The sequence below is a fragment of the Rhinopithecus bieti genome, unplaced genomic scaffold (assembly GCF_001698545.2).
Source record: "Rhinopithecus bieti isolate Rb0 unplaced genomic scaffold, ASM169854v2 scaffold_40377, whole genome shotgun sequence".
In the NCBI taxonomy this organism is placed as follows: domain Eukaryota; kingdom Metazoa; phylum Chordata; class Mammalia; order Primates; family Cercopithecidae; genus Rhinopithecus; species Rhinopithecus bieti.
In genome coordinates this window covers 233514-260758 of record NW_016817076.1, presented here as the reverse complement: position 1 = coordinate 260758, position 27245 = coordinate 233514, and the positions used below count along the sequence as shown (strand labels likewise).

The following is a 27245-nucleotide window of genomic DNA, read 5'->3' as shown; positions in this document are numbered from 1 at the left end:
CTTAAAGCGCAGTATTGGGGTGGGAGTTACCCGATTTTCCAGGTGTTGTGTGTCTCAGTTCCCCTGGCTAGGAAAACGGATTCCCTTCCCCCTTGCGCTTCCAGGTGAGGCGATGCCTCGCCCTGCTTCAGCTCTCGCTGGTCAGGCTGCAGCAGCTGACCAGCACCGATTGTCTGGCACTCCCTAGTGAGATGACCCCAGTACCTCAGATGAAAATGCAGAAATCACCGGTCTTCTGTGTTGCTCGCGCTGGGAGTTGGAGACTGGAGCTGTTCCTATTCGGCCATCTTGCTCCCCCGCAGTTAGCTCTTCTTGTTGCATTGATCTCTTTACCATTAGGTAATGTCCTTCTTTGTCTTTTTTGATCTTTGTCAGTTTAAAACCTGTTTTATTGGAGACTAGGATTGCAACCTCTGCTTGTTTTTTGCTTTCCATTTGCTTGGTAAATGTTCCTCCATCCCTTTATTTTGAGCCTGTGTGTCTTTGCCCATGAGATGGGTCTCCTGAATACAGAAACTGATAGGTCTTGACTCTTTATCCAATTTGCCAGTCTGTGTCCTTTAATTGGGGCATTTAGCCCATTTATATTTAAGGTTAATATTGTTATGTGTAAATTTGATCCTGTCATTATGATGCTAGCTGGTTTTTTTGCCCATTAATTGATTGCCCGCAGTTTCTTCATAGTGTCAATGGTCTTTACAATTTATTGTGTTTTTCAGTGGAAGGTACCAGTTTTTCCTTTCCATATTTAGGACCTCCTTCAGGAGCTCTTAAAAGGCAGGCCTGGTGGTGACAAAATCTCTCAGCATTTGCTTGTCTGTAAAGGTTTTATTTCTCCTTCGCTTATGAACTTAGTTTGGCTGGATATGAAAGTCTGGGCTGAAATTTCTTTTCTTTAAGAATGTTGAATATTGGCCCCCACTCTTTTCTGTCATGTAGGGTTTCTGCAGAGAGATCCACTGTTAGTCTGATGGGTTTCCCTTTGTTGTTAACCCGACCTTTCTCTCTGGCTGCCCTTAATATTTTTCCCTTCTTTTCAACCTTGGTGAATCTGATGATTTTGTGTCTTGGGGTTGCTCTTCTCGAGGAGTATCTTTGTAGTGTTCTCCGTATTTCCTGAGTTTGAATGTTGGCCTGCCTTGCTCAGTTGGGGAAGTTCTCCTGGATAATGTCTTGAAGAATGTTTTCCAACTTGGTCCTATTCTCCCCACCACTTTTAGGTACACCAATCAAATGTAGGTTTGGTCTTTTCACATGGTCCCATATTTCTTGGAGGCATTTTTCATTCCTTTTCATTATTTTTTCTCTAATCTTGTCTTCATGCTTAATTTTATTAACTAGATCTTCACTCTCTAATATCCTTTATTCTGCTTGCTTGATTCAGCTATTGATACTTGTGTATGCTTCACAAAGTTCTTGTGTTGTGGTTTTCAGCTCCATCAGCTCATTTATGTTCTTCTCTAGCTGGTTATTTTAGTTAGCAATTCCTCTAACCTTTCTTCAAGGTTCTTAGCTTCCTTGTCTTGGGTTAGAAAATGATCCTTTAGCTTGGAGGAGTTTGTTATTAACCACCTTCTGAAGCCTTCTGCCAATTCATCAAATTCATTCTCCATCCAGTTTTGTTCCCTTGCTGGCAAGGAGTTGTGATCCTTTGGAGGAGAAGAGGCATTCTGGTTTTGGAATTTTCAGCCTTTTGCACTGAAAACGTTCTTTTTTAAATTAAACCAATAGTCTAGTGAAAAGACAGACTAACATATAAAAAGTAAAATATATGGCCTGTGGTGATAAGTGCTGTGAAGGAAATAATCGTGAAAGCAGAAAAGGGAGGTAGAGGTGGGCTGGGGAGAGTTACAAGTTAAAATAAAGTGGTCAGAGAAGATTTTACTGAGGAGATATTTTAGCAAAGATCCTAAAGGAAGAAAGAGAGCGACCTATGTAGTTACCTGAGGGGAGAGCTTTCCAAGCAAAAGGATAAACAAGGCCAAGGGCTTTGGGACAGGAGTGTGCCTGGAACATCTGGGGAACAAAGAGGACAACATGGCTGGGCAGAAGTGAGAAATGGAGGGAGCAGTAGGGGAAGAGGTCAGAGAGGTTATTGGATGGGGGTCAGTCTGTACTGGGTATTTGTAGGTCATATAAGGACACTAAGTGAGTTGGGAAGCAAACAGAAGGTTTTTATTAGAGTTGACATGATTTGTCTTACATTTAACAATGTCCGCTGGGCGCGGTGGCTCATGCCTGTAATCCCAGCACTTTGGGAGGCTGAGGTGGGCAGATCACCCAAGGTCGGGAGTTAGAGACCAGCCTGACCAACATGGAGAAACCCCGTCTCTACTAAAAATACAAAATTAGCTGGACATGGTGGCACATGCCTGCAATCCCAGTTTCTCAGGAGACTGAGACAGGAAAATGACTTGAACCTGTAAGGTGGAGGTTGTGGTGAGTCGAAATTGCACCACTGCACTCAAGACTGGGCAACAAGAGTGAAACTCCATCCAGAAAAAAAAAGAAAAAAGAAAAATTGTCACTTGGCTGCTGTGTTTAGAATAGACCATGGAGGAGCACGGATGAAAGCAGAGAGACCACTTCAGAGGTGATTGCCACAGTGTAGGCAAGCAGTGCTGGTGAGAGAGAAATCAGTGCAGTTCCAATCCAAATTCCAACAAGATTTACTGAGGAACTTGAAAAGCTTATTCTAATATCCGAAAGAACTATCAGAAATATCTGAAAATCCAAGAATAGTAAAAACATGCTTGAAAGAAAATGAAATAAAACCTCATGTGCTGGAATTTCTTCCTAATTCCTTGTTGAGAACTTTTCTCCTTAATTTTTCATTCTGGTTTCTTCATCACAAATTTTTTCCTCCTTCCTATGTCATTTCTATCTGTTCACAAAGATGATGTAGAATCTCCTATCTTATAAGAAGAAGCAAATGAAAGGAAGCAAGGAAGAGGAGGAGAGGAATGGAAACAGAGAGGGAAGAAAGAAAGGCATTTATTGGTGGTATGAATTTGGACAAGTTAAATAACCTGAACTCTCTCTGCCACAGTTTCCTCATCCTTAAACCGGGAATGATAATAATTGTACTTATTTCATGTGTTTTTGTGATTAGTATATACTTATTGCCTACTATATATTAGAGATAAGGTGGTAGAAATTAAAGACATGGTCACTGGCCTCATAGAACAACCCTGAAATCATCCTTGACTGCTTTAATTCTTTCACATCCCAAATCCAATCTATCAGCAAATCTTCCTGGGTTAACTTTCACAGTAGATCCAGAATTTACCACTGTAGTTCTCATTTTCTGCACTGTTACCCCCTGGCTTCCACTGTCATCACTGGGTTCATGTCACCATTATTATTCTATTATTGCAATAGCCTCTTTTTTTTTTTTTTCTGCCCTTACCCCACTTCATCCTATTCTCAACACAACAGCTAGAGCAATCCCTCTTCTGCTGAAGACCTTCTAATGGCTTCCTAGCTCATTCAGAGTAAAAGTCTAAGTTCTATGATGACCTACAAAGTCCTACAAGATGTCCTTCCACCTCCTCCACCTTGCCTCTTAGACGTCATCTGCTACTTTCCTTCTTGCCACTTCTCAAAGCATACTCCACACTGGTAATTCTGTCTGCCTGGAAAGCTCTTGTTCCTGATAATGATAGGGCAGGCATCCTTACCTTCTTCAGGTCCTTGCTGAAATGTCTACTCATTAAGACCTTCCTTAATCACCTTACTTAAAATTGCAACAGTCCCCAGTCATACCCTTATTCCCCTTTTCTGCTTCATTTTTCTCCATAACACTTTCCATCGTCTACCAAAATATACACTCATTTATATTGTTTGTTTTCCATCTCATCCCTCCCCTTAGAATGTAAGCCCCATGAGGGGGTGAATTTTTCTTGGTTTTGTTCACTGCTCTAGCACTAGCACTTAAATAGTTTGATAAATATTTACTGAGTGAACGTTCAAAGCTCATATTTTATCAGAGAAAACAGGCATTAAACAACTAATTATATAATTAATAATTAATTATAATGAATAATTATAATTACAGTGAAAGCTGTCAAGAAGGAGATGATGTTAAGATTATTAACAAAGCATATCATCTTGTTTGAGAAGGGGGTCAGGGAAGTCAGGGGGTCAACTGAAATCAGACTGTTAGGTTAGCTAGACAAAGAAAAGGTAGAAGAGGAATGTAAAATAATTAGGTTAGTGATAACACTGGTAATAGGGAAACAATAGTAAGTACTATGTATGATTTAAAATTAAACAAATTATGGCATCTATACCTTTAGGAAGCTTTAAAATAATAGGAAATCTGTTGTCCTGGATGAATTTGGATATTCGTCTACATAAAACAGGGTATAGGATCATGTGATCTTTCAAAGCAGTTTTCTAATTAAATGTGATCAAATTAAGAAAGATTTCAAGAGAGTTGTTACTAACAGGAAAAGAGTAGAGTTGCTAAACTCTCATTGAAGACTAAGAACTTTTGCAATTCTTAAGTGTTCCAGTTAGGTCTCAGGGCCATGTAACCATCTTTAGAAGAGGCTTGTGGCATGGAAATCTGTATTTTAATATTTGAAAATCTCCTTCTCAAAATACAACTAAACCATTAATAGATCTTTGATATTTTTGTATTATCCTAAGCAAAGTCTGTTTATCAGACCAATAATGTTTTGTGAAGTGTTCTTAGTTGGAAAGTCAAGAAAAAGCTTTCTAAAATGATCATTATTACTTAGCAGTTTATATTGAGTATCAAACCAGAGATGGAAACAAACGTCTGAAAGTAGAATAGAATATTTGAAAGCAGGATTTTCCTGGCAATTTTGGGACATTTGGTCACTGTAGTTTAGGCCAGCATAAAGAATACTATAGGAGTCCCTAATCTCAAATACTTGTATCATTTCATCCCAAGTGAAATTTAAAGTTTCAGAAATATTTATATTATGTTCAGTGTAAATCAATTTTTTCTCATCTTTATTTTTATTTTCCACACTTACTATATTAAGTACATAATTCCTGTGTATGTTAAGATAAATTAGGTTAGGCTGCAGGAATAACCAACTAAAATATTAATGGCTTAAAACAATAAGGGTTTATTTCTATCATGCTGAATGTTCATCAAGATCTAGGAGAGAGACTCTGCTCATTATAATCACTTAGGCTTCCTGCGCTTATAGAAGCTCTATCTGTACCTGTGTTTTCTCAGTCACTAAACCAGAAAAAAAGCAATGTGATAAATCACACATTGGTACTCATAACTTCCATTCAAAAGTGACATATGTACACCCAAGTAGAATATACCTAATCCAAATATCAAAGAAGGCAAAGAAGTACAATCTTACCAGGTGGTCTGTAAGAAAACCTAGAATATCTGTGAACACCCTAAATGACTAATATAGCACATGTGTGTGGAGGGGAAGTGGAGAGGATAAGTACGAAATGTAACTCATACTTTGTGTGGAAATACACTTTCTGTACTGCGAAGATATAATGTGTAGTTGGCCCTCTGTATCTTCAGGATCTGTACTCTTGAACTTAACTAACTGCAAATCAAAAATATTTGAAAAGTCAGGGTGCAGTAGCTCACACCTATAATCCCAGCACTTTGGGAGGTCAAGGTGGGGGATGGTTTGGGACCAGGAGTTCAAGACCAGCCCAGGCAACATAGCAAGACCCTGTCTCTACAATAATTTTTTTAAAAAATTAGCCAGGTTTTGTGGTACACACCAGTAGTCCCAGCTACTCAGAAGATAGGAGCTTAAGCAGGAGCTTAAGCCTAGGAGTTCAAGGCTGCAGTAAGGTATGACTATGCCACTGCATTCCAGCCTGCATGACAGAGTGAGACCCTGTCTCTAAAACAAAATCAAAATATTCCAGGGGGGGGACAATAAAAAATAACAATGTTACAATAAAACCATATGCATAAAATTATACAGTATAACAACTATTTATATAGCATATACATTGTATAGATATTATAATAATCTAGAAATGATTTAAAGTACAGATGCTTCTCAACTTTCAATGGGGGGTTATGTCCCCCCATTGAAAATACCATAAGTGGAAACTATGTTTTTGACTTATGATGTTTTCAACTTGTGATAGATTTATCCAGACTTAACCCCATTGAAAGTTGAGGAGCCTACTCAATGCATGTCACTTTTGCACCATCATAAAGTCAAAAGATTGCAAGAGAAACTATAGAAAGTTGGGGACCCTCTAAATACAGGAGAATATGCATAGGTTATGTGCAAATACTGCTCCATTTTATATAAGGAACTCAAGTATCCATAGATTTTTGGTATCTGCAGGGAATCCTGGAACCAGTCCCCCAAAGATACTGAGGAATGACTATATATCCAGAAAATACTAATTTATAACCTCAGTATTATTTTCAAAGTTGAAATAAAATTAACCCTTTAAATTAATTTATTTATGCCAGGGTATAAATACTGCTGAAATTTCCAACACATTTTACAAATTTTATTTCTATTTTAAGCAAAGACTTCCTCCAGGAATGATTTTCCCGCACATAAATAACTTTTGCCTAATTCTAGTTTAATGAGCTTCCTTTCATTCTCCTTTTCCTTTCCCTTACTCCTTCCCTCTAGAAATTTCAACATTCATCTGACATCATAAGAAAAATAGTTACCTATATGGATCCATAAAATAAATTATAATATTTTACATTATAAACTTCTTTAGAGTCAGAGCTGTCTGTTTCTTCAAATTGTTATAATCACGTGAGATCACTGTGTTGAAAACACTGAACACATTAATATTTTATAATTATTTTTAAACTATAAATAATATTTCTATTTCTTCTAAAGGTATTTCATGATGTTGCTTATAAAGCTAAAGATCGTAATGACTTGGTATCAGGAATTGATGAGTTTCTGGATCAGGTTACTGTTCTCCCTCCTGGAGAATGGGATCCAAGCATCCGAATAGAGCCTCCCAAAAATGTACCTTCCCAGGTATGTATATTTGAAGACATTCTTTGAAATTGAATATTTTTTGTCTTTTAAATGCATGTTTCAGAATAGCATAATCCATCAAGAAGATTCAAATGATTTAAATGATAGCCTCGAAGGCAGAAGGGGCATGAAGTTACAAGATATTTCTTAATACTCTCCAACACACATCACTGAGAAACTTGGCAGTTTGATGACAACCTACTAATCAAACAGTGCCATATGCCTGCAAAGATTTTAGCCCCTACTTAACATGTATTATACAAGAGGAAGATTAAAATTTTAATAACAATATAAAATATGGCCTGAGAGAAAGCCCATTACTGTCCTTCTATGTTTTGATACATCACTTTGAAATTGGCAAGCATTAGGAAAATTCAAAGACATGACTTAATCACATTATGTAGAAAACTCCATATTTATTACTGCTAATCACAGTAAATATTGGGAAGATCTTAAAATTGTAATTCTTATATTTGTATTACTTTTGTGTGGATGTATGATATAAAGTTTTTTTAATTTTGCTTATGAACATGTAATGGATATTTTACCCATCATACAATCCAGAAAGATAGAAATATAAAGCACTGCTATTTTCTAGGGTCACTTTTTAAATTGCAGTCATGACTATTAAGAATGATGACCAAATGTTTGTTAAGCTCACTCCTCACACTGCCACCTCTATGCCTACTGAATCTGCCTCCCACAACCTTCCCAAGTTGTTATGTATTTAGTCTTGCCTTTGGCCTTTGCCCTGCAGAGTTCAGCCTGGTCTGACTCTGCTGCCCTATTGGAAGTGACAGATAGTCTAATTGACCCAGCCCTGGAATTAGAAATTTTCCTGCTTTGCCAGAGGTGGGCAAATGAGCAGTTGTACCACTCAACCATGAGTACTTAAAAAGGGTATCTCAATTTCACTGTCAATTTAAAGAAACTCTATGGATACCTCATTTTATATTTTCATTTTGAAGTCATTTCATAATTATTAAAGACTATTTCCTTTTCTCAAAACTTACCATTTTGTGATTCTGTAACTGCTACCACATATTTCAGTTGATCTATTACTAAAATAAAAACAGTTGCCTAATAATTAATTATAGGGGTTATAGATTGTCTCATTCCTGTACTTGTAGAATATATCTTTATACTAATGATATTAGAAAAGGCAATATAATGCTTCCTGAATATGTAGAAACTCCTTAATTAATATTATTTGGAGAAATTCAGCAAAATATTAACACATTCAGAATGAGGCTTTAAAATTCACTATAACACCAATTAGCTATTGAAACATTAAAGATGAAGTTAAGTGTTTTTGAAAACAGCTTTGTGAACAATAATGTTTTTGAGGCAAGTTGAGTGATGGCAGGCCAATATTGTTTATGATTTTATGACACCCTTTAAAATCAGAATTAATTATTGGATTCTGGGTATTGAGAGGCAGTCGTAAAAAGAACATCGAATTAAGAATTAAGGCATCTGGATTCTGCAATTATCTATATATATATGGCCTTGAACAAATGTTTTAACTTCTCTGTTGATGCTCTATATAAGCACTCTCCAATAGTCTTCCACTATAATGGAAATATTCTATATCTATGCTGTCTAGTAATCAGGCCACTAGTAAGCATTAGAAATGTTGCTACTGTAACTAAAGAACAGAATTTTTCATTTTAATTACCATAAATGTAAATAGACATATGCAATTTGTGGTTATCATATAAGACAGCATAGTTCTATACAACAAATTTGAATTTCAGATATGCTTTATGCTTCTTTTCAACATTCATGTTTTAAAAAAGTATGTTGTGATCGAATAATAGATAGCATGAGGCTATGTTTTCTATTAGATGGAGTGAAATGAGTTAATATGTATTAAACATTCTGACCTCATACTCATTCAAATTTTTTTTTTTTTTGAGATGGAGTCTTGCTTTGTCGCCCAGGCTGGAGTGCAGTGGCGCGATCTCGGCTCACTGCAAGCTCCGCCTCCCGGGTTCATGCCATTCTCCTGCCTCAGCCTCCCAGTAGCTGGGACTACAGGCACCCGCCACCACGCCCGGCTAAGTTTTGTATTTTAGTAGAGAACGGGGTTTCACCGTGTTAGCCAGGATGGTCTTGATCTCCTGAGCTCGTGATCTGCCTTCCTCAGCCTCCCAAAGTGCTGGGATTACAGGCGTGAGCCACTGCGCCCTGCCCAAATATTTTTACCATTGAGATAATTTCCATCTTTTTTATTCATTTGAAATGTGCAAATCCCAGCATTTTAAATACTTTTTTTCCTTTCAGTTAAGAGAAGATTAACCTGTCACCTCCAGTGATAACTGTGAAAATATTCATTAGAACTTTGCGTCAGTCATTAAAATCATTCCCTTTTGTGTACCCTCAACTTATTTGCTCTTCTCTCATATCATGTACTTGCTTATCAAAACCATAACCCTATGAGAATTCAACACTTCACTCTGTACCGCACTGATGAAGCTGAAGCTGAAGGAAAACATGTAACTACACTGACTGGTCTCACATAAATTCATGACCACATACCTTAAGTGAGCCCTTCGTGTTGCAGGTTCATCATACTACACTTCCCTAGTCCAATCATTCTCACTTGATGACTATTTCACACTTATTCTTCTCTCCTCAAGCCTTCAGCGCATCCTTTCTGACCCTCACTCTCATATGCTGATGTGCCTTTTACTTCCCTAAGAAATTTGAAACAATCAAAAAAGAACTCCTATAGATTGCTACCATCATACCTACCCACCGGCCAGCATCTGCATCCACATACTCTGCCTTCCTGTTCATTACTATTGAACTAGCCAAAGTCAGCCTTCTACTTGTGCACTGGAAAGAGCCTCTCTCTTCACATCTACTCAAGAGCACAACTCTACCAATTCTCCTCTTTCTCTTCTATATCATCAAATCTTTTTTTCTGTATTTTATCACTTTTATTAGCATACAACATACTATTAAATTTACCAATCTTAAATAAAAGAACTCTCTTGATACCACTACCCAGCCTGCCACTCTTATTCATTCCCTTTTGCAACAAAATGCCACAGAAGAGTTCTCTACGCTACTTGCCTCCAGTTACTCTCCTCCAATTCTCTTTTAACACTCCCTCCAAGAGGCTTTTGCCCCTATCACTTCGCTAAAATATGCACGTGAACAATGATCTCCACAATGCTAAGTCCCATGGTCAATTCTCAACCTGCATTTTATCTAACTTATCAATGAACAGCATTTAAGAGTTAATGACTCCCTTTTCCTTAATACATGTTCCTTACTTGGCTCCCAAAACATCACCTTCTGTTAGTTTCGTCATTGTAAAATAGAGTTAATTTATCTAGTCAGTAGTATTCTCCCAGAAGACCACATAATAATACTTGCTTTCTGAGACTTGTGAAAGCTATGAATTGTTTTCCTAGGTGATTGGGAAATAGGTATTGAGGGTAATTCTTAAATCCCTTTATTAATGTATCCTATTTACCTGTAAAGACAGTTCCTTCATCAGTTAACAGATGCTTCTCTTTTATCTTTGAACTTTAGTCTTATTGCGTCCATCCATTTATCTGGGGAAATTGTTAAAATATTAAGCAATAAACTTTCTTATACTGTATATTTTTCAAAACCTTTTTTATGTGTTAAACCTGTGTCATTCTACCTAGATGTCTCCTGGTAAGTGAGATCAGTTTATGAGTCACTTTTGTTTTTCATGTTTACACTAATTATATTTTGGAATGGTGATCAAGTAAAAATCGTAATTTCACCACTTAAGATTTTTTCCTATTATCCTTTGAAGTGCTTTTGAATACATTGGTGTGCTCTAAGATCACCATAGGTAGGATTTTAGGTAGAAATTTCTGATTTAAAAAAAAATCATATTCACCAACAAAAGTGGGTGGAATAGACCTTTGGGAAAACAATACTTACCTGAATCTCCACTAATTTGTCATTGGTTAAATTAGATGCCTCCTTTTTTACAATCGTCTTTGACACTATGAGTTAGAGAGACCCATACTGTAAACTATTTACTGGGTAGAAAGATACTAGCTGGAATCACACAGGGAAATATACTTTAAAAATAGTGATGATGGTTACTGTTCTTTGAACAATTAAACTATGCCAGGCATATAACACCACCATACTTAACACCTCCTCACGCCAACCTACCCGCATCCTGATCTCTCTCTTTCCCCTTCCCTTACTTCATTTTTCTTCATAGCTCCCACCTGTACCTGATATTTTAAGGTTATTGTCTCTTTTCACTAACAGGATGCTTTTTCTTGCCTACCTTTGCAGCTCTAGCATTCATTACAATGAATGGCACACACTAGGCACTTAGTATTAGTTGAAAGAATAAATAAGTGTCCATCATCTTATTTAATTCTCTTAGCCACACTATAAGATAGATACTGATGTTACTCCCAGTAGACAGAGGAAGAAACTAACACTTTAAAAGGCTAAATAACTTCCCAGATGTCAAGCAACAAATAAGTACAGAGCCTAGGTTCTCAGCTATTTTGCATATTGCTTCAAGGAAAATGAACTGTTATTGTTATTTACAACTAACACCTGAAATTAAAATAAAACAAAACACACGAACAAAGAAACTCTCCACAGGAGAAGAGGAAGATTCCTGCTGTGCCAAATGGAACAGCAGCTCATGGGGAAGCAGAGCCCCACGGAGGACATAGTGGACCTGAACTCCAGAGAACTGGAAGGTTAGTGAAAATCACTTCTATGGAACTTCAAGGACCAAATGACATACCATTCTTCTCTGTTAGGAATTGCTATTTTGGGATCTAATTTATTTTATACTTTTAATAGCTGCTTTTTGAGGATGAAAATGCCAATTAGTTTGATTTCTCTGAAGTTGCTAATGATTATCATTACTGTTAAACTAAAACAGTGGAGACACCCTTCTATTATACTTTACCTAGTCTTTCATTTTGCTGTGCATAAAATGCATTCCCAGATTCTTAGAATGAAAAGGAAAACCGTCAATTGACCCTTCCAAAAGAACCCATTGAAAGCTTCAAGTTCAAGATAGAAATAAAACTAAATACCAACAACTCAGTCTTGTAGGCCCTATCTCATTAAATGCAAGTAGGATGTATATAATGGTATTTTTTATTTTTATGGCTGTGATTTGAAAGAGCTATATGATTTATTTTTCTAATCACACATCTTTGAAGAGATGAAAGCTTCAATTTATTTCTTAAAATGGTGCTTTATGGGTTTTTTTGACAGCTTGTCTCTCTCTAAGCAATGTGTGAGCAGAAAATCAGAAACCCTTGGGTGGGTCTCTCTTCAGGGAATATGTGTATAGCCTCCATTATAATTAAAGGCAGTTGCAAAGACTTTGCAGGATTGGTGCTCCCCCGCCTCAAGGCCATTTTCTGTACTGCTTGCAATGTGTCCTCTAAGCTGACTTTCCAGTTCCTGAGCACTCTGCGTTTTAATTCTGTGTTCTTTCCATTTATCTATGTGTTGTCTCTGAGGAAATGTCCTTTAATGTCTTCCTCAGGCTTGATACCTAATTTGAGATGGTTCAAACAATTTTTTCCTTTTCCCTTCACTGGAACCTTTGTTACTCATTTTGTTTGCTTTCATACTTTTGAATGCTGTCTTTTTATTTTTGGTGGTATTTTTTTCTCTTTCTCAGGTGTAACATGCCACATAGCTTAGATTTTTTTCGAAGTTCACTTTTCCTTACTGCTTCCTAAATCCTCCCAGGTCACCAATATCCGGTATCTTCGCTTCTCCAGAGTTCTTCCACAGATTCTGTTGCTGACATGACTTGAAGTATCCATTACTCATCTGCTCTCCTGGAGTTGCTGGTGTACATCTGGGCTGCTCTTGCACTGTTCTCTGTAATGAACTCCCACTTCCGGATTTAGATTTTTACTGCTAAAAACACATTTATTACACAGTACTATAACAACTATTCAGACTAATGTATGCTCTAATAAGTAATTGATTAGAATCAATGGTCTAATATAAAGTGCTATCAAAACTATAAATATTAATTACTAATTAATAGCTCATAACCACCTCAAATTCTTTTTGGGATTAGGTGGGATATAAATCATGAATGCCTAAATAGACTGGTAGAGTAAATCTGTTTTGAATTGTGACTTTGATAAGTTAACAAATTATTCAGAAATGATCCCCAAAATAAAAAAAAAATATGTGTATGTTTTACTAAACATGGGTAGAGAAGCCTAAGGTGATCTTTATGTGTACAAATATTTCACAGGTTCTCTGCAAGCTTCTCTGAGTTTCAAATGTCCTTTTATTCAATTGAAGTTTCATTCTTCTCAACCCTCTCCTACTCCATAGCTCTCTGATGGACCCAATCATAGGAAAATATAGTGATCTTATACCTGCATAATAGTAGAATAGTTACTATTAGGTAATGATTACAGATAAATCAGATCAGAGAAATTACATGGTAAAATATTTTAATTATTCATAATATATACATCTTTTATTTCAAATTCTAACCAGAATATTTTTCTAAAAAGAACAATCCTTTCTGAGGTGATTCTAGGACTGCCAAATGAATATTCCTATATATAAAATAAATAAGAAAAATGTAACAGTTTTGTGTGATCCAAGTATACTCAGCATGCTGGCAGTTTATTGGAGCATAAGTTTTTTTCGCCATTAACATTAACCTTCATGTAGGAACTTACTCATAGTCTTATTCATTTTGCTATCACATCATTATTCCATGGAACAAAACAACTTACAGTAGCCAAATGTTAAGTCTGCATACTGTTATTAGATGTTCATAAAATGAGAATACCTACTTATTAATGCTCTCATTTCTAATAGATTTTTTAAAAAGCTCTCAAATTTAAAGCATCATTTCACAGTTTAATACTTTTCCCCCCAAAAAAAATTCTCTTTCAAGTGTTTCAACATGGTTTTGGATATATTTGGAGTAAATGAAGTTATACCAAGTAAGGTCACTATTGTCTTGTGAATCACAGATGTTGGGATGTGTTAATGCAATAGTGGATCAAAATTACATTTATCTAGTTTGATTATTATTAAGGACTCCCTCCTAGTTTTCTAAAAATGAAAACAGCTCCAGAACCTATCTGTCTCTACTAAGTATTGCTGCCATCCAAAAGGACATTTAAATGTCTTCCTGCAACAATATCTAGTGAGGGATTTTTGTTTGTTTATTTTTTGGCTGAGAGAGTAGGTAACTGGAGCTATGGTTAAACATTGCTTTTTCTCTCTAGGGTGATGCTCACTACTGGAGTATAAAAAAGCCAGCTAACCCTCCCTCCCTCACTCCCTGCTATGCTAAATGGAATTAAACATTTAGAAATACTGCCAATGATTGAGGGTGGTAGGCCTGAGTTTAGGAGGAGTAGGTTGACGTAGAAATGGCACAGAGATTAGAGTAATCCGTGAATCTCATTATTTGGATTATGATTGTTGAACAGCTCTGAACCTTGTTTAAGAGAACCTGGGATTTTTGGTGGTTGACACGATATTGGATTAGGAATTGAGTAACATAGTTGTGCAGTGCCTCCCTGTATATCATTATAATACAATGCAGCAGGTTAATGTGGGTCTCACCTCTGCTGATGGAAAACGTATACTGTGACCTGGCAACAAAGCAAATGAGCATTTTGACTTGTGTGTTTTTTTGTATTTGGGTTTCACTATTGTGTTTTCCACCCCTGTCTTAGGATTTTTGGGGGACTTATTTTAGATATCAAAAGAAAAGCTCCATACTTCTGGAGTGACTTCAGAGATGCTTTCAGCCTGCAGTGCTTAGCATCTTTTCTGTTTCTCTACTGCGCGTGTATGTCTCCTGTCATCACATTTGGAGGACTGCTGGGAGAAGCAACTGAAGGGCGTATAGTATGTATCATGCTTTTCTCTGAACTGTGAAACATAATCCATTTTTAAGATTCAGTTAGATAAGTAAGCATTTAATTTTGAATTCTTTTCTGAGGAGAGATTTGAGATATGGTCTGCTAGATAACCCTTATATGAATTTCCTGGATGGCTAGTGGAACTTGTAATCTGGGGGTGGAATGTCTCAGAATGACTAGTTCTGAGTCTTACAAAAGGTTCTCCTCTGATGCCTTGCCCTCACCCCCAAAATCCTAAGCTAGGTTTAGGCTCAGTTCTTGTCTCACAGGAGGTCCATTTGCTATATACCTGGGCCATGTTTCTGTCCAGATGCTAATCCTGAATTTAAACCTTTTGTAAGGCAACAGAGATGTGAGATAAGAAAGTGAAGAGAACACCTCCACCTTTGCTACTATGTATTTTCTTCTTGCTGTCAGCCCCTTTAGTCATCCTCCTACCCCACATCTTGCCCAGGGTTGCTAGGCTTTTCATGGTGAAGGAGAAAGCACATATCCATGTATTTTAAATGTCTTCTCCTTAGCTACAATGGCTTCCTGTACAGCTTAGGTAATTGAACCATTTGTATCTCTACACAGAGTGCAATTGAATCTCTCTTTGGAGCATCCATGACTGGGATAGCCTATTCTCTCTTTGGTGGACAGCCTCTTACCATATTAGGCAGTACAGGACCAGTTTTGGTGTTTGAAAAGATTTTGTTTAAATTTTGCAAGTAAGTGTTATGTACTTTTCAGCCCTTAGCCTCTTCCTTTTCTCTTTACTATATTTATACTTCTCCCAACATCACTTTTGGAGGTCTGTTAATAGAGACAGAATTGCCTGGTTTGATTCACTTTATCATTTTTGCTTCATCATGGGAACAGAGGAAAAGTAAAAGATTTATGTATATTGTTATGTAATATTTTTAAAAAGTAAGACTCAGTTATAAGTGCTGAGAAATCCCTTTTAATTTTGTCCCTTTAGATGTTCCCTTTAGACCAGTGGTCCCCAACCATTGTGGTGCCAGGGACTGGTTTCATGGAAGACAATTTTCCCACAAATTGGGTGGGAGAGATGGTTTTAGAATGAAGCTATTCTACCTCAGATCATCAGGCATTAGATTCTCGTAAGGAGTACACAACCTAGATCCCTCACATGCACAGTTCACAATAGGGCTTGTGCTCCTATAAGAATCTAATGTTGCCACTGATCTGACAGGAGGCGGAGCTCAGGCTGTAATGCTCACTCGCCTGCCACTCACCTCCTGCTGTGCAACCCCATTCCTAACAGGCCACGGACAGGGGTTTGAGGACCCCTGCTTTACACAAAGTCTTGAATTTAGATACTCATGGGATGTGAAGCTTATTTACTTTCACTTCCTGAATGAGGTTTATTTTCATTTGCTTAAAATGGTAGCAAGCTGTTGAATGACCTTCTTTTCACTGTTCTTTCCTTTTCCTCCTCCCAGAGAATATGGGCTGTCATACCTATCTTTAAGAGCTAGCATTGGACTTTGGACAGCAACTCTGTGTATCATACTTGTGGCCACTGATGCTAGTTCCCTTGTCTGCTACATCACTCGGTTTACTGAAGAAGCTTTTGCTTCCCTGATTTGCATCATTTTCATTTATGAGGCCCTGGAGAAGTTGTTTGAACTCAGTGAAGCTTATCCAATCAACATGCATAATGATCTAGAACTGCTGACACAATACTCGTAAGTACCATTTCCCCTGCTGGCCTTGGGGCTCTTCTTTTTACAAATATTGCTATTGTTACAAGAAATACGAGGAAATTACTCAGCAGAGAATGTGCCTTAAGTTGATTCATGACCTAAATCCTGACTCTCAGAGTTGAACAGAATTTTAAAAGTTATTTAATCAGCCACTCATCTGATACTTGCATTGTCATTATACCATCTCTGCCAAGAGTATCTTTTTAAAGTTCTATTTGTCTAGTGTTCTCTAAAATAAGTAGATAAGGAACCAAGTCCATTTTAATATACATGGATTTTACTTTAGCAAAATATATGCTATTTGGTATTATTTCAGGGTGTTTTTAATTTACAATAATTCAAAGAAACATAGTAATGAAAATATAAGGTTTCAAATTTAGCAATAAGGTAAAATAAACTTATTGAGTCTAAATCTTACTAGATGTTTGAAAGTGTGGTAAAAACATAAATCACTGAATGAAAAATTTAATTTTGGTTTTGGCACTTGTGACATTTGTGATGGAAATACTCAGGTATTACTTGTTGAAAGTGATGTTACAGTCCAGGATTAAAGATGTGATTGGATCTATTGCTCCTTCTAGTTTCAGTATATCAACAGTCTAGAATGTCTCTCAGGCTTTGTCTGCAGACTATATGTGGCCATTAAATGGCCCCATTATTTAATCATAGAATTTTTTGTTATGTTTATATACAGTTTTTTATACTGCAAATATCTGAAACAATATGTTCTTTAGGAGACGGTTATAATCTCTGCATCAACCATCAATGATTTCCGTATAAACTGCATAGATATAGCCTTGAACCCTTTTAATTTTTTTTTTTTTTTTTTTTTTTTGAGACGGAGTCTCGCTCCGTCGCCCAGGCTGGAGAGCAGTGGCCGGATCTCAGCTCATTGCAACCTCCGCCTCCCAGGTTTACGCCATTCTCCTGCCTCAGCCTCCCGAGTAGCTGGGACTACAGGCGCCCGCCACCTCGCCCAACTAGTTTTTTTTGTATTTTTTAGTAGAGACGGGGTTTCACCGTGTTAGCCAGGATGGTCTCGATCTCCTGACCTCGTGATCTGCCCATCTCGGCCTCCCAAAGTGCTGGGATTACAGGCTTGAGCCACCGCGCCTGGCCCTTTTAATATTTTTTAATCTTTATTTACTACAAGAAGTTTAAATTGTTGAAGTCACACCAAAATCGTGCAATGTTATAATTTTGTTAAGAATGATGTAATGATATAATGTTGAAAATAATTAGAGTTTTAGTACTTTCACTTTTATTTTATATTTAGAGATAACTTTAAACCACTGACCCCATTTTGAATATGAAAATCAAAGTGGAAATATAAAATAACTTTCCCAATAAAAGCAAATAGTGAGAATGTTGTAAACAGGCCTAAGAAGGGACTGAGCATAGTTGTCAGGGAAATGGGAAGGACAGTTTGATCAAAACCAGGAATAACATTGATACATGCCTTTTCATTTATCCTTATCTGAAAGAGAATCTCACTGAATTTGGATATCCTTGCTGAGATATGTAATTATCTCTGGTTGGATTTTTAAATCTACTACATGTCAAGCACTATACTAGGTACTAGGAAAACCATGGTGAATAATATTCTGTCCTCAGTGAGCTTCCAGTTTAGTAGGGAATGTAGACAAACAGACAGCATGAGGAAATGAGTGCCGTATTAAAATGTTGGTACAGAATGCTATAGCACCACATCAGGAGAGCACCCAACCCAGATTTGAGGTTCAGAAAAGCCTTCCTGGAGGAAATAGTGTAGAATTAAAATGCAGCAGAAGTTAGGAAGCTGCTAAGGAATAGGGCAGAAAAGTAGTTCAGACGAAGGGCATTCACAGGACTAGATGCAAGAGATGCATTCATGCTTTAAAATACTTGTCTAAAGTTATATAGATAGTGGTAAAACAAGAAATGAAATCTGGGTTTTATTACTGATACAATTTTCAGTACACTGATGAATACAAATAAACTCTCCAAAAGAAACCAAGTAAAACAAATAAAACAGGTAAAATCAGAACTATTCTGTTTCAAGTAACAGGAAGGCACCCATTGCCTACCCTGTCAGCTGTTCTTTGAACCTTAGTGATAGCTTCTCAGGTTTGATCTAGAAAGGAAAAAGATTGGAAAAGCAAGGTCTGAGCCCTGAACAATTTTCACAGCTTAAAAGTAGAATGAGAAAAATACAACCAATAGGCAAAAAATAAATAAATAAATAAAAATAAGAAAGAAGCATCAGAGGAAACTATGGATAATGCCAGGTCACAGAAGGCAAGGAACAAGAAATGTATCACAAAGTCTTTAGAGAGGACAGCGGGCTGGATATCAAACAGAACAAGGAAAAGCGTTTGAAAAGAGATACTTGGTAACTTTAAAAACTGGTATTGGGTTGGGAGAGGAGGCAGAATGGGAAGTCAGTTTGCAAAAAACTAACAAGGAAGTGGGTGGTAAGGAAATGGAGAAAGCTGCATAGGCCAGATGGTGTCAAAGAAAGTGGGAAACAGAATGCCTTTTGAAGAGGGCAATGAAATAATAAGATTGATAATTTGTGACAGAGAAGAACTATGCATGTTTGAAAATGGGAGAATAGAAATTGAGGAAAGGGAGACAGCAACGATGGAGAGAGAGTAGATAAACACGGGATTGCAACCTCCCAGGAGTCAAAAAAAAATGATGAGATCAAGGGGTTAAGTAAGACAAATGCTCAGAGAGTAATGTGAAAGCTAAAATAGCTTTATGTGGCCATGATCCCCACCTGTCATGGTGATCAAAAGAGGAGTGACAGAGGTCCTGACTTTCTCCACATTTCCATCTCTGCTTTTTAAAAAGTGATCCCTCATGTTTAGGTTTTACTTCGATCAGTGTGGGCATCTAAAACCTAATTCTTCCAAGGCTGAACATGAATGTGTGCTGATGACTGTGTTCCATTGCCCAAGTGCCCTTCTCAACCCAAATTAGGGAGATAGAAGGGATGGAAAGACTGGTTCATCCTGATAGGCATGAGGTTTTAGTGCCACCTGGCACCTGAAGTGGGTGTGTATGACGGAAACAATGACAGTCTCATGGGAAATGGGGTCTGACTAGATATCCTCACTGCACTGGTTCTTCACTCCAGTTGTTAAGCCTTGATTGTCTGGCTTCCAGTACCACTTACACTGTGTACATGAATCTGATCAGGTATTTCCATCACTTGCTCCTTGGAGTAGCAAAATTGATCTTTTTCTGCTATGCATAGAATGCATATATTTATTAGTGTACTTTTAGTTATGTTCATTAAAGAAAATAATACATTATTGTTAATTACTGCTGTTTTAATGTATTTTATAATCTCATGCTTTTGCACAAAATATTTACTTTGTCTCATGAAGTCCAGATGACACTTTTAGTGGCTTTCTTGTTACTGTGACCTTTTCACACTTAATCAGTGTCATTTATAACAATGTCCACCTAAAGTTTTCTACTTTAGATGTGGCTGGCCTCATATTTATTATAAGGTACTATGCAGGTTCATTAGAAAAATTCCTAGAAAATGTTATAGCTAGAACATAATATATCTGAGATTGCAACCTTTGCAAGCAATATGCATATAATGTACATATTTGTTTGGGTATAAGATATTTGAAAAAAGTCATCATGTTTAGGATCTGTATTTCAGATTTTTTTTAATACTTAGCCTCCTACAATCAGATTTCCTTAAATTCATAGTTTATCAACCAAATAACAAGATGTCTTTGACTTTTTAAAGACATATCTAGCTCCTCTGTCATCCTAACCTTATAATATGGTAATATACAGACCTTATATTTGAAAATATAAGCTTTTCTTTCATTGTGCCAAGATCAAGTGTCAAGATCATCTATTTATCTTTGAGAATACATACATTGCACCAGATGATTAAGCTGAGTATGCCAAGTTAGCAATAAAAAACAAGTTTATGAGAATAATCTTTTCTTGGTTGCTTTGATTTTAAAAAATGGCAAAAAATAGAATGAAGTGTTGTGCTTGCATAAGATGAAGTGTTTCTTTCAGGTTTGGGAATAATAAACTTTTGAAAGACAACCAGCTAAAGAAAAATTGAGAATGTATTTATTAATGTTTTGTAATCAATTGGGTCAAAGCAGTATGTAAGGTCTGATTATCTCTCTAGTTTCTGATATATATGTAGACTAGAGTGAAATAAAATATAATGATTAACAAGCTGTTGAAGGAGTGTTCTCACTAACAGGTTATGAAAATTTTTTTTGTTTGTTTTCTTTTCTTCTTTTTTGTTTCTCCAATAGCCAGCCCTCTACATAACCCAAGATAGTGATCTGTTTTGAATAAATGTTACTTACTGACTGACATACAGAAGAATATCCTCTTTCTCATCTTCTCAACTAGATTTGAACCTCCTTTAAAGTAGAAAACATGTAACAATGAGAATTTCATTCTTACTGTCCCTAATTTTATCTCCCATAGTCCCAGCATACTATTGTAAATATGGTTAAGTGATACTTAATGTATACTGATTAATGGAACATGTTGCAAAATAATTGACATTATTTTGCCAATCTTGTTCTCTAAGTAAAGAAAATAGTGCTAGTTTACATTATCTTTAACAGCACTCTTAAAGATTTTAGCTAGAAGTTTGGGATAAATTTGACACATTATGAAATTCTTAATATGCAATAAAGGTATATAAATTTGAATTGATAAAACTAATGATGACTGAAAATTTAGGCAGGGTGCCAACATTGTGGAGAAATCATCTGAAAAAAAAGGCAAGAGAAACAGGAGTGCAATTTGCAGCAGAACTCCCAAGGGTGATAGATGTGGGGAGAAAGAAGATGAAACAGAGTAATCATACTGCATGAACCTTTTAGTACTCACTAGTCAAAAAATAGAGAATAAAACAGATTTAGAGAAATATCTGTTTCAACCTTTTTAAATCACATTTTTTGCTATGTATACACTTGACTGGATTTATCCAGAATTGCTTGCAACATAACATGATAATTATATTTTAGGTGTTTATTTGTTTACCTCCACATAGATTAATCTTTTTTTTTTTTTTTTTTTTTTTTTGAATGAGTCTTGCTCTGTCACCGAGGCTGGAGGCAGATGCTGGATCTCACCTCCACTTGCAAGCTCCGCGGCCTCCCAGGATTCACGCCGATTCTGCCTGCCCTCAGTCCTCCCGAGTAGCTGGACTAGCATGCGCCCCTGCACCAACACCCGGCTAGTTTTTTGTTATTTTTTTAGTGAGACTCGGGTTCACCGGTTAGCCAGGATGATGGTCTCGATCTCCTGACCTCGTGATCCGCCCGTCTCAGCCTCCCAAAGTGCTGGGATTACAGGCTTGAGCCACCACGCCTGGCCTAGATTAATCTTTATAATGATAGTTCATGGCTATTAGGCAGATCTATGTACCTACTGTACCTAGCAAAGTGCTTGGCACATATTATATGAACATGTTTATTCATATTTTTACATTTCTGAAAATGCTTCTCACAACTGATGGGCACATTTCACATATTGTTTCCCCCCAAAAAGCTATATTGTTTGACATCTTAGATTCAAATAAATATAATAGTAGGCAATCAATAAATTATGATTCAATAAACTTTTAGCAGCTCCTCACCTCATTCTTGATTCTTGATCCAAACACTTGCTATACTTGTTTTCTGTTCCTGCTTTTAAAGTAAATTATTTTAATGGTAGTCTCCTTTCTAGTAGCAGTAGTATCCAGTATAATAGTTCATTATTTACTTGTTTCATTCTCACTGTCCCTAATGAATTATGAGCCTTTTTGAACAGAATTTGTGTTTCTTTATCTTTCTACCTACAGAAAGCTAAGGGATTGGTAGATAGTAGTAAAGCTTTATTAAGTGTCTTTCAAATATGTTACTCTTCATATCTACTTTCAGATCTTAAATGGAATTATATTTCACACTTTCTTGTCAAATAGGTATAAAAAGGCAGCTATTTATATGAGAACTCAATATCAGAGGGTGAGTGCTAAACAGGTAACAGTGATTTCTTGGTTTCTTTCTTTAAAGAAGTTTAAGTAGTTATGTGGCCATGTTTTGGTGAGATGTGATGAGTGTTCTCAAGGAGTTCACAGTCTTTGAAGTACTCTCCCCGTTTCTCTTTGCTTCCTGAATTGATCTAGATTCAAGGATATATTCTGAAATATTTTAAGTGGAATGTAGTAATGTTTTAACTTACATTAAAATACCTCAGCACAGACACTGTGGTAATATATCGGGGAAAACCCACCACTGATACTCAACGTGAGTCCTTTTCTATTTTCCCTAAGTGTTGGCTGGTCTGAGAAATAAAGGGAAAGAGTACAAAAGAGAGAAATTTTAAAGCTGGGTGTCCAGGGGAGACATCACATGTTGGCGGGTTCTGTGAGGCCCCCTGAGCCATAAAACTAGCAAGTTTTTATTAGCAATTTTCAAAGGGGAGGGAGTGCATGAATAGGGTATGGGTCACAGAGAGCACATGCTTCAAGGGTGACCAAAGATCACAAGGCAGGAGGTCATGGCAAGATCACAAGGTCAGGGCAAAACTAGAATCACAAATGAACTTCCATGTCCACCTGTGCATGCATTGTCATTGATAAACAAGGTTCAACAGCAGAGAACAGGTCTGACTAGAATTTGCCAGTCTGGAATTTCCTAATCCAACAAGCCTGGGGACACTGTAGGAGACTAGGGCGTGTTTCATCCCTATCTACATCTGCATAAAGACAGACACTCCCAGGGCGGCCATTTTATAGGCCCCACCCTAGGAATGCATTCTTTTCCCAGGGCTGTTAATTATTAATATTCCTTACTGGGGAAAGAATTCAGTGATATTTATCTTACCCATTTTTGGTAATAAGAGAAATATGGCTCTGTCCTGCCCGCCCATAGGCAGCCAGACTTTAAGATTATCTCCCTTGTTCCCTGAGAATTGCTGTTATCCTGTTCTTAGGGTGCCAGATTTCATACTGTTCAAATACACATGCTCTACAAGCAATTTGTGCAGTGAACACAATCATCACAGGGTCCTGAGGCGACATTCATCCTCAGTTTATGAAGATGACGGGATTAAGAGATTAAAGTAAAGACAGACATAGGAAATCACAAGGGTATTGATTGGGGAAGGGATAAATGTCCATGAAATCTTCACAATTTATGTTCTTTTGCTCTGGCTTCAGCCGGTCCCTCAGTTCGGGGTCCCTGACTCCCCGCAACAGTAATATGTGTATGTTAGGTCAAGTTACAACCATGGGCAGCTAGTATTCTGATCAGGAGTCCAAACTCTAGAAGTGGTCAGCTAGCATTAAAGCAGAGAGACTACACTCCAGAAAAGGCTACTACAAACCCCGAGACTATTAGCCATATCTCAGTCAACACTGACACTTTGCCGGATGTCAGAAATGGATTTTCATTGGCAATATCACTGACTTGTTAATCAGTATACTGAAATGCATTGGTAAAATTAAATGTACTCAGGATATGTGGATTGACTGTGACCTCTCTAGTTTTGCCAGAAGAGGATATAAGAATCCAGCAAGTGAATCACATAGTCTCAACTCCTAGAGATATTCTCAAGGCTTAATTCATAACTGATCCTATGTCCAGCTATTTTTGGTGCCTGATGTCGCTAAAACAATACCAGAATCCTGCTTATGGAATACTGTCACATCATCCTTGAGTAAATCTTGCATGCAAGATGAAGTCAAAGTATCAAAAACAAAAGAGTTGGAACTTCAGTGAAGTAATGAAACAGATTGTAGGAAGTGCTTTGCCCATATTTCCCAATAAATGTTTGTTTACTATATATGTCTGTCTGTGTAACTGAAAAAATAGTATACCTCATCTTTGCCTTTCCAAGACATGCTGGAGTATAATTTACCTGTAGTCTGTGACATCATCCAGCTTCTTAATAGTTCTTTCAAGTGCTGGAACTTTAAAATGTCTTTAAAGCACTGTTTCTCAACCACTAACACATATACCATCATTGAAAAGCAGAATTTTAAAGAGTTTAAAGAGTTGTTTTCATAGTAAAAGTTCTTCCAAAATTTCACTGGCTTTTATATCCTTAATAACTATTCTAAATGAAAATGTAATAAATAATAAAGCCACTTGACAGAATATACAGAAATACAATAGCTATGAAAAGTTGTGAAGCTTTGCTCTTGTAACTCTGTTGCAATTTCAATTTCTAAAACATCAATTAAAATTAGTTCATACTTCACCAAAGTTTTAATTCCACAGAAAGTAGCATGTTTTCTTTTCAAAGTCTCTCTGAATATTCCTGTTTACATTTACTAAAATCTTCTGGGGCAGATAAGATCTATTTTATTGAACAAGTTATGACTTATGACCTCCCAGTAATCAAATGAATTATACTGAAGAGTAGAACCATTTTTTTGTCTTCATTGTAATGCTTTTCTAAGTAGATGGTATGATCTCTTTCTTCCACTCAACTTGTTCTCACCTGTTGTTCATATTGTAGCAGGACGAGCGGCATACAACACTCCTTAGACACCGAGTTAAAGAAGGAAGGGGTTTATTTGGCCAGGGGCATCGGCAAGACTCCTGTCTCAAGAGCCAAGCTCCCCAAGTGAGCAATTCCTGTCCCTTTTAAGGGCTCACAACTCTAAGGGGGTGGCATGTGAGGGGGTCATGATTGATTGAGCAAGCAGGGGGTACATGACTGAGGGCTGCATGCACCGGTAATTAGATCGGAACAAAACGAGATAGAGATTTTCACAGTGCATTTCTATACAATGTCTGTAATCTATAGATAACAGAACCAATTAGGTCAGGGGTCAATCTTTAACTACCAGTCCCAGGGTGTGGCACCAGGCTGTCTGCCTATGGATTTCATTTCTGTCTTTTAGTTTTTACTTCTTCTTTCTTTGGAGGCAGAAATTGGGCATAAGATGATATGAGGGGTGGTCTCCTCCCTTATTCCCCCCCTTTGAGACTCTCACTCATTTTATTAGTGGGAGTTCTCACATTTTCACTACCCATATCTTCTTGTAAGACAGATCAATAGTGATTCATATAGTATACTTGTGCTGAAGCATTTTGATGAACTAAGGTAGCGATTAAACTTTTTATCATTTGAAGAAGTGCAGGTATCAAACAAGGGAGCAGTAGGCAGGTTCCTATTACTATTATAACTCTTACTATAAGAGTTTTAAATCCTCCTAGTGCTGGGAACCATTTTCTAAACATGGCCGTAGGATTAAATCCATGCCATACTTGCATGGGCACATGTGCCAGTTTTGTCATATCTCTAACCATGTCATCAACTACTTGCCTTTGCTTATCTATGTGTAGGCAGCAATTAGTAAGGTTAAATGTCCTACAGATCTCTCCTTCAGCTGCTAGCAAGTAGTTGAGAGCTAATCTATTTTGATAGATAGCATTTCTCATCTGAGTTTCTTGCTGGGCCAGAATAGTCAAGGCTCTACTATTTTTATTAGTGATTATTTTTAAGACAGCTCGTAACTGTATGATTCGGTTGATCATGTAAATGGGGGCCCAGTATCCCCACAAGCTGTCTTGTGCCTAAGTAGCAGGCCTGAAATATTGTATGATTCTCTCAGGGGGCCATTTATCATTTTTTCAATTTCTTATAGCTATGCTTCTCTTTTCACGGGAAGCATAGACAAGGAAGCCCAGGAGTTTGCCTGTTTTTATGGGCAGTAAGAAGAAAGATGGTTTAATAGTGCCAATGACACAACTACCTAGCCACTGGTCAGGTAATTTAGTGTAGGTTCTATGCCCACATATCCAGTATAATCCAGTGGGGACTGTCCAGTCCCAGTGGGACTCCAGGTGGTCCACACGGTTTGCAACTTTGGAAATTTACTAAATGGATTTCTCTCTGTGTGATTTGAACTCCACCAAGTGACTGTTTTTGTCATACCATTATACAGTTTCTGTCTCAAACAACTAAGTCATCCTATGGGGTGAGTGAATTCTTTTCCTTCTCTAGCTATGCAACATTGTCCAATAATTGAGGCTTTTAGGACCCAGAAATTATCAGGGTGATTCTTTTGAGCCGGGAAGTCATCAGGAACTGGGTCTGTAGGTACTAATTCTCGGGCTTCCCATGGCCATTGATCTCCTATTACAGTTCCTCCACATACATAACATGAAGTGACATTGAGAGACTGGGCTACATGCTCGGCTAATTGCAGAAACAAATTTTTTGTTTTTCCTGTAATTTCTGGTACTGGCACTTTTAGTTTATCATAGAAGGTTTGAAATACTGGCTCAGGAGAGCATTTATAAACTTTTTCTCAAACCATGATATTTACTTGAAGATCCAGTCTAACTCCATCAATTTTTAGGGTTACACGTTCCCCCTTTTTTTCCAGTGAGGAGCAAGGGGATTGGTTATTACTAGCTCTAAGGGGTTACATTGTCCCTTAGTTCAGGAAGGACCATTTTTTCCTTTCTGAAGGTGGACTGGATCCTTTTTTATTTTTATTTTTATTTTAATTCAAGTGGCCTAAATGACACAAGAGCATTATTTACATTTATTTCCACACAGTCCTAATTTATGACAGATGTACTTATTTCCTGCCATATAGCCTCTTTTCTAATTAAGAGAACTACACCTTATTCCTAACTTATTACTATTAATGACAG

At 37.1% G+C, this 27245-nt stretch overlaps 1 protein-coding gene across 1 annotated transcript in view; it reads left to right on the top strand.

The window, feature by feature from the left end:
• The window catches only part of SLC4A10 (solute carrier family 4 member 10), a 304764-nt gene that overhangs the window by 201557 nt on the left and 75962 nt on the right, over positions 1-27245 (top strand). Inside the window, 5 exon segments of the mRNA XM_017855802.1 lie at positions 6840-6986; positions 11607-11707; positions 14699-14873; positions 15464-15597; positions 16333-16578. Coding sequence (XP_017711291.1) covers positions 6840-6986; positions 11607-11707; positions 14699-14873; positions 15464-15597; positions 16333-16578 — 803 coding nt within the window.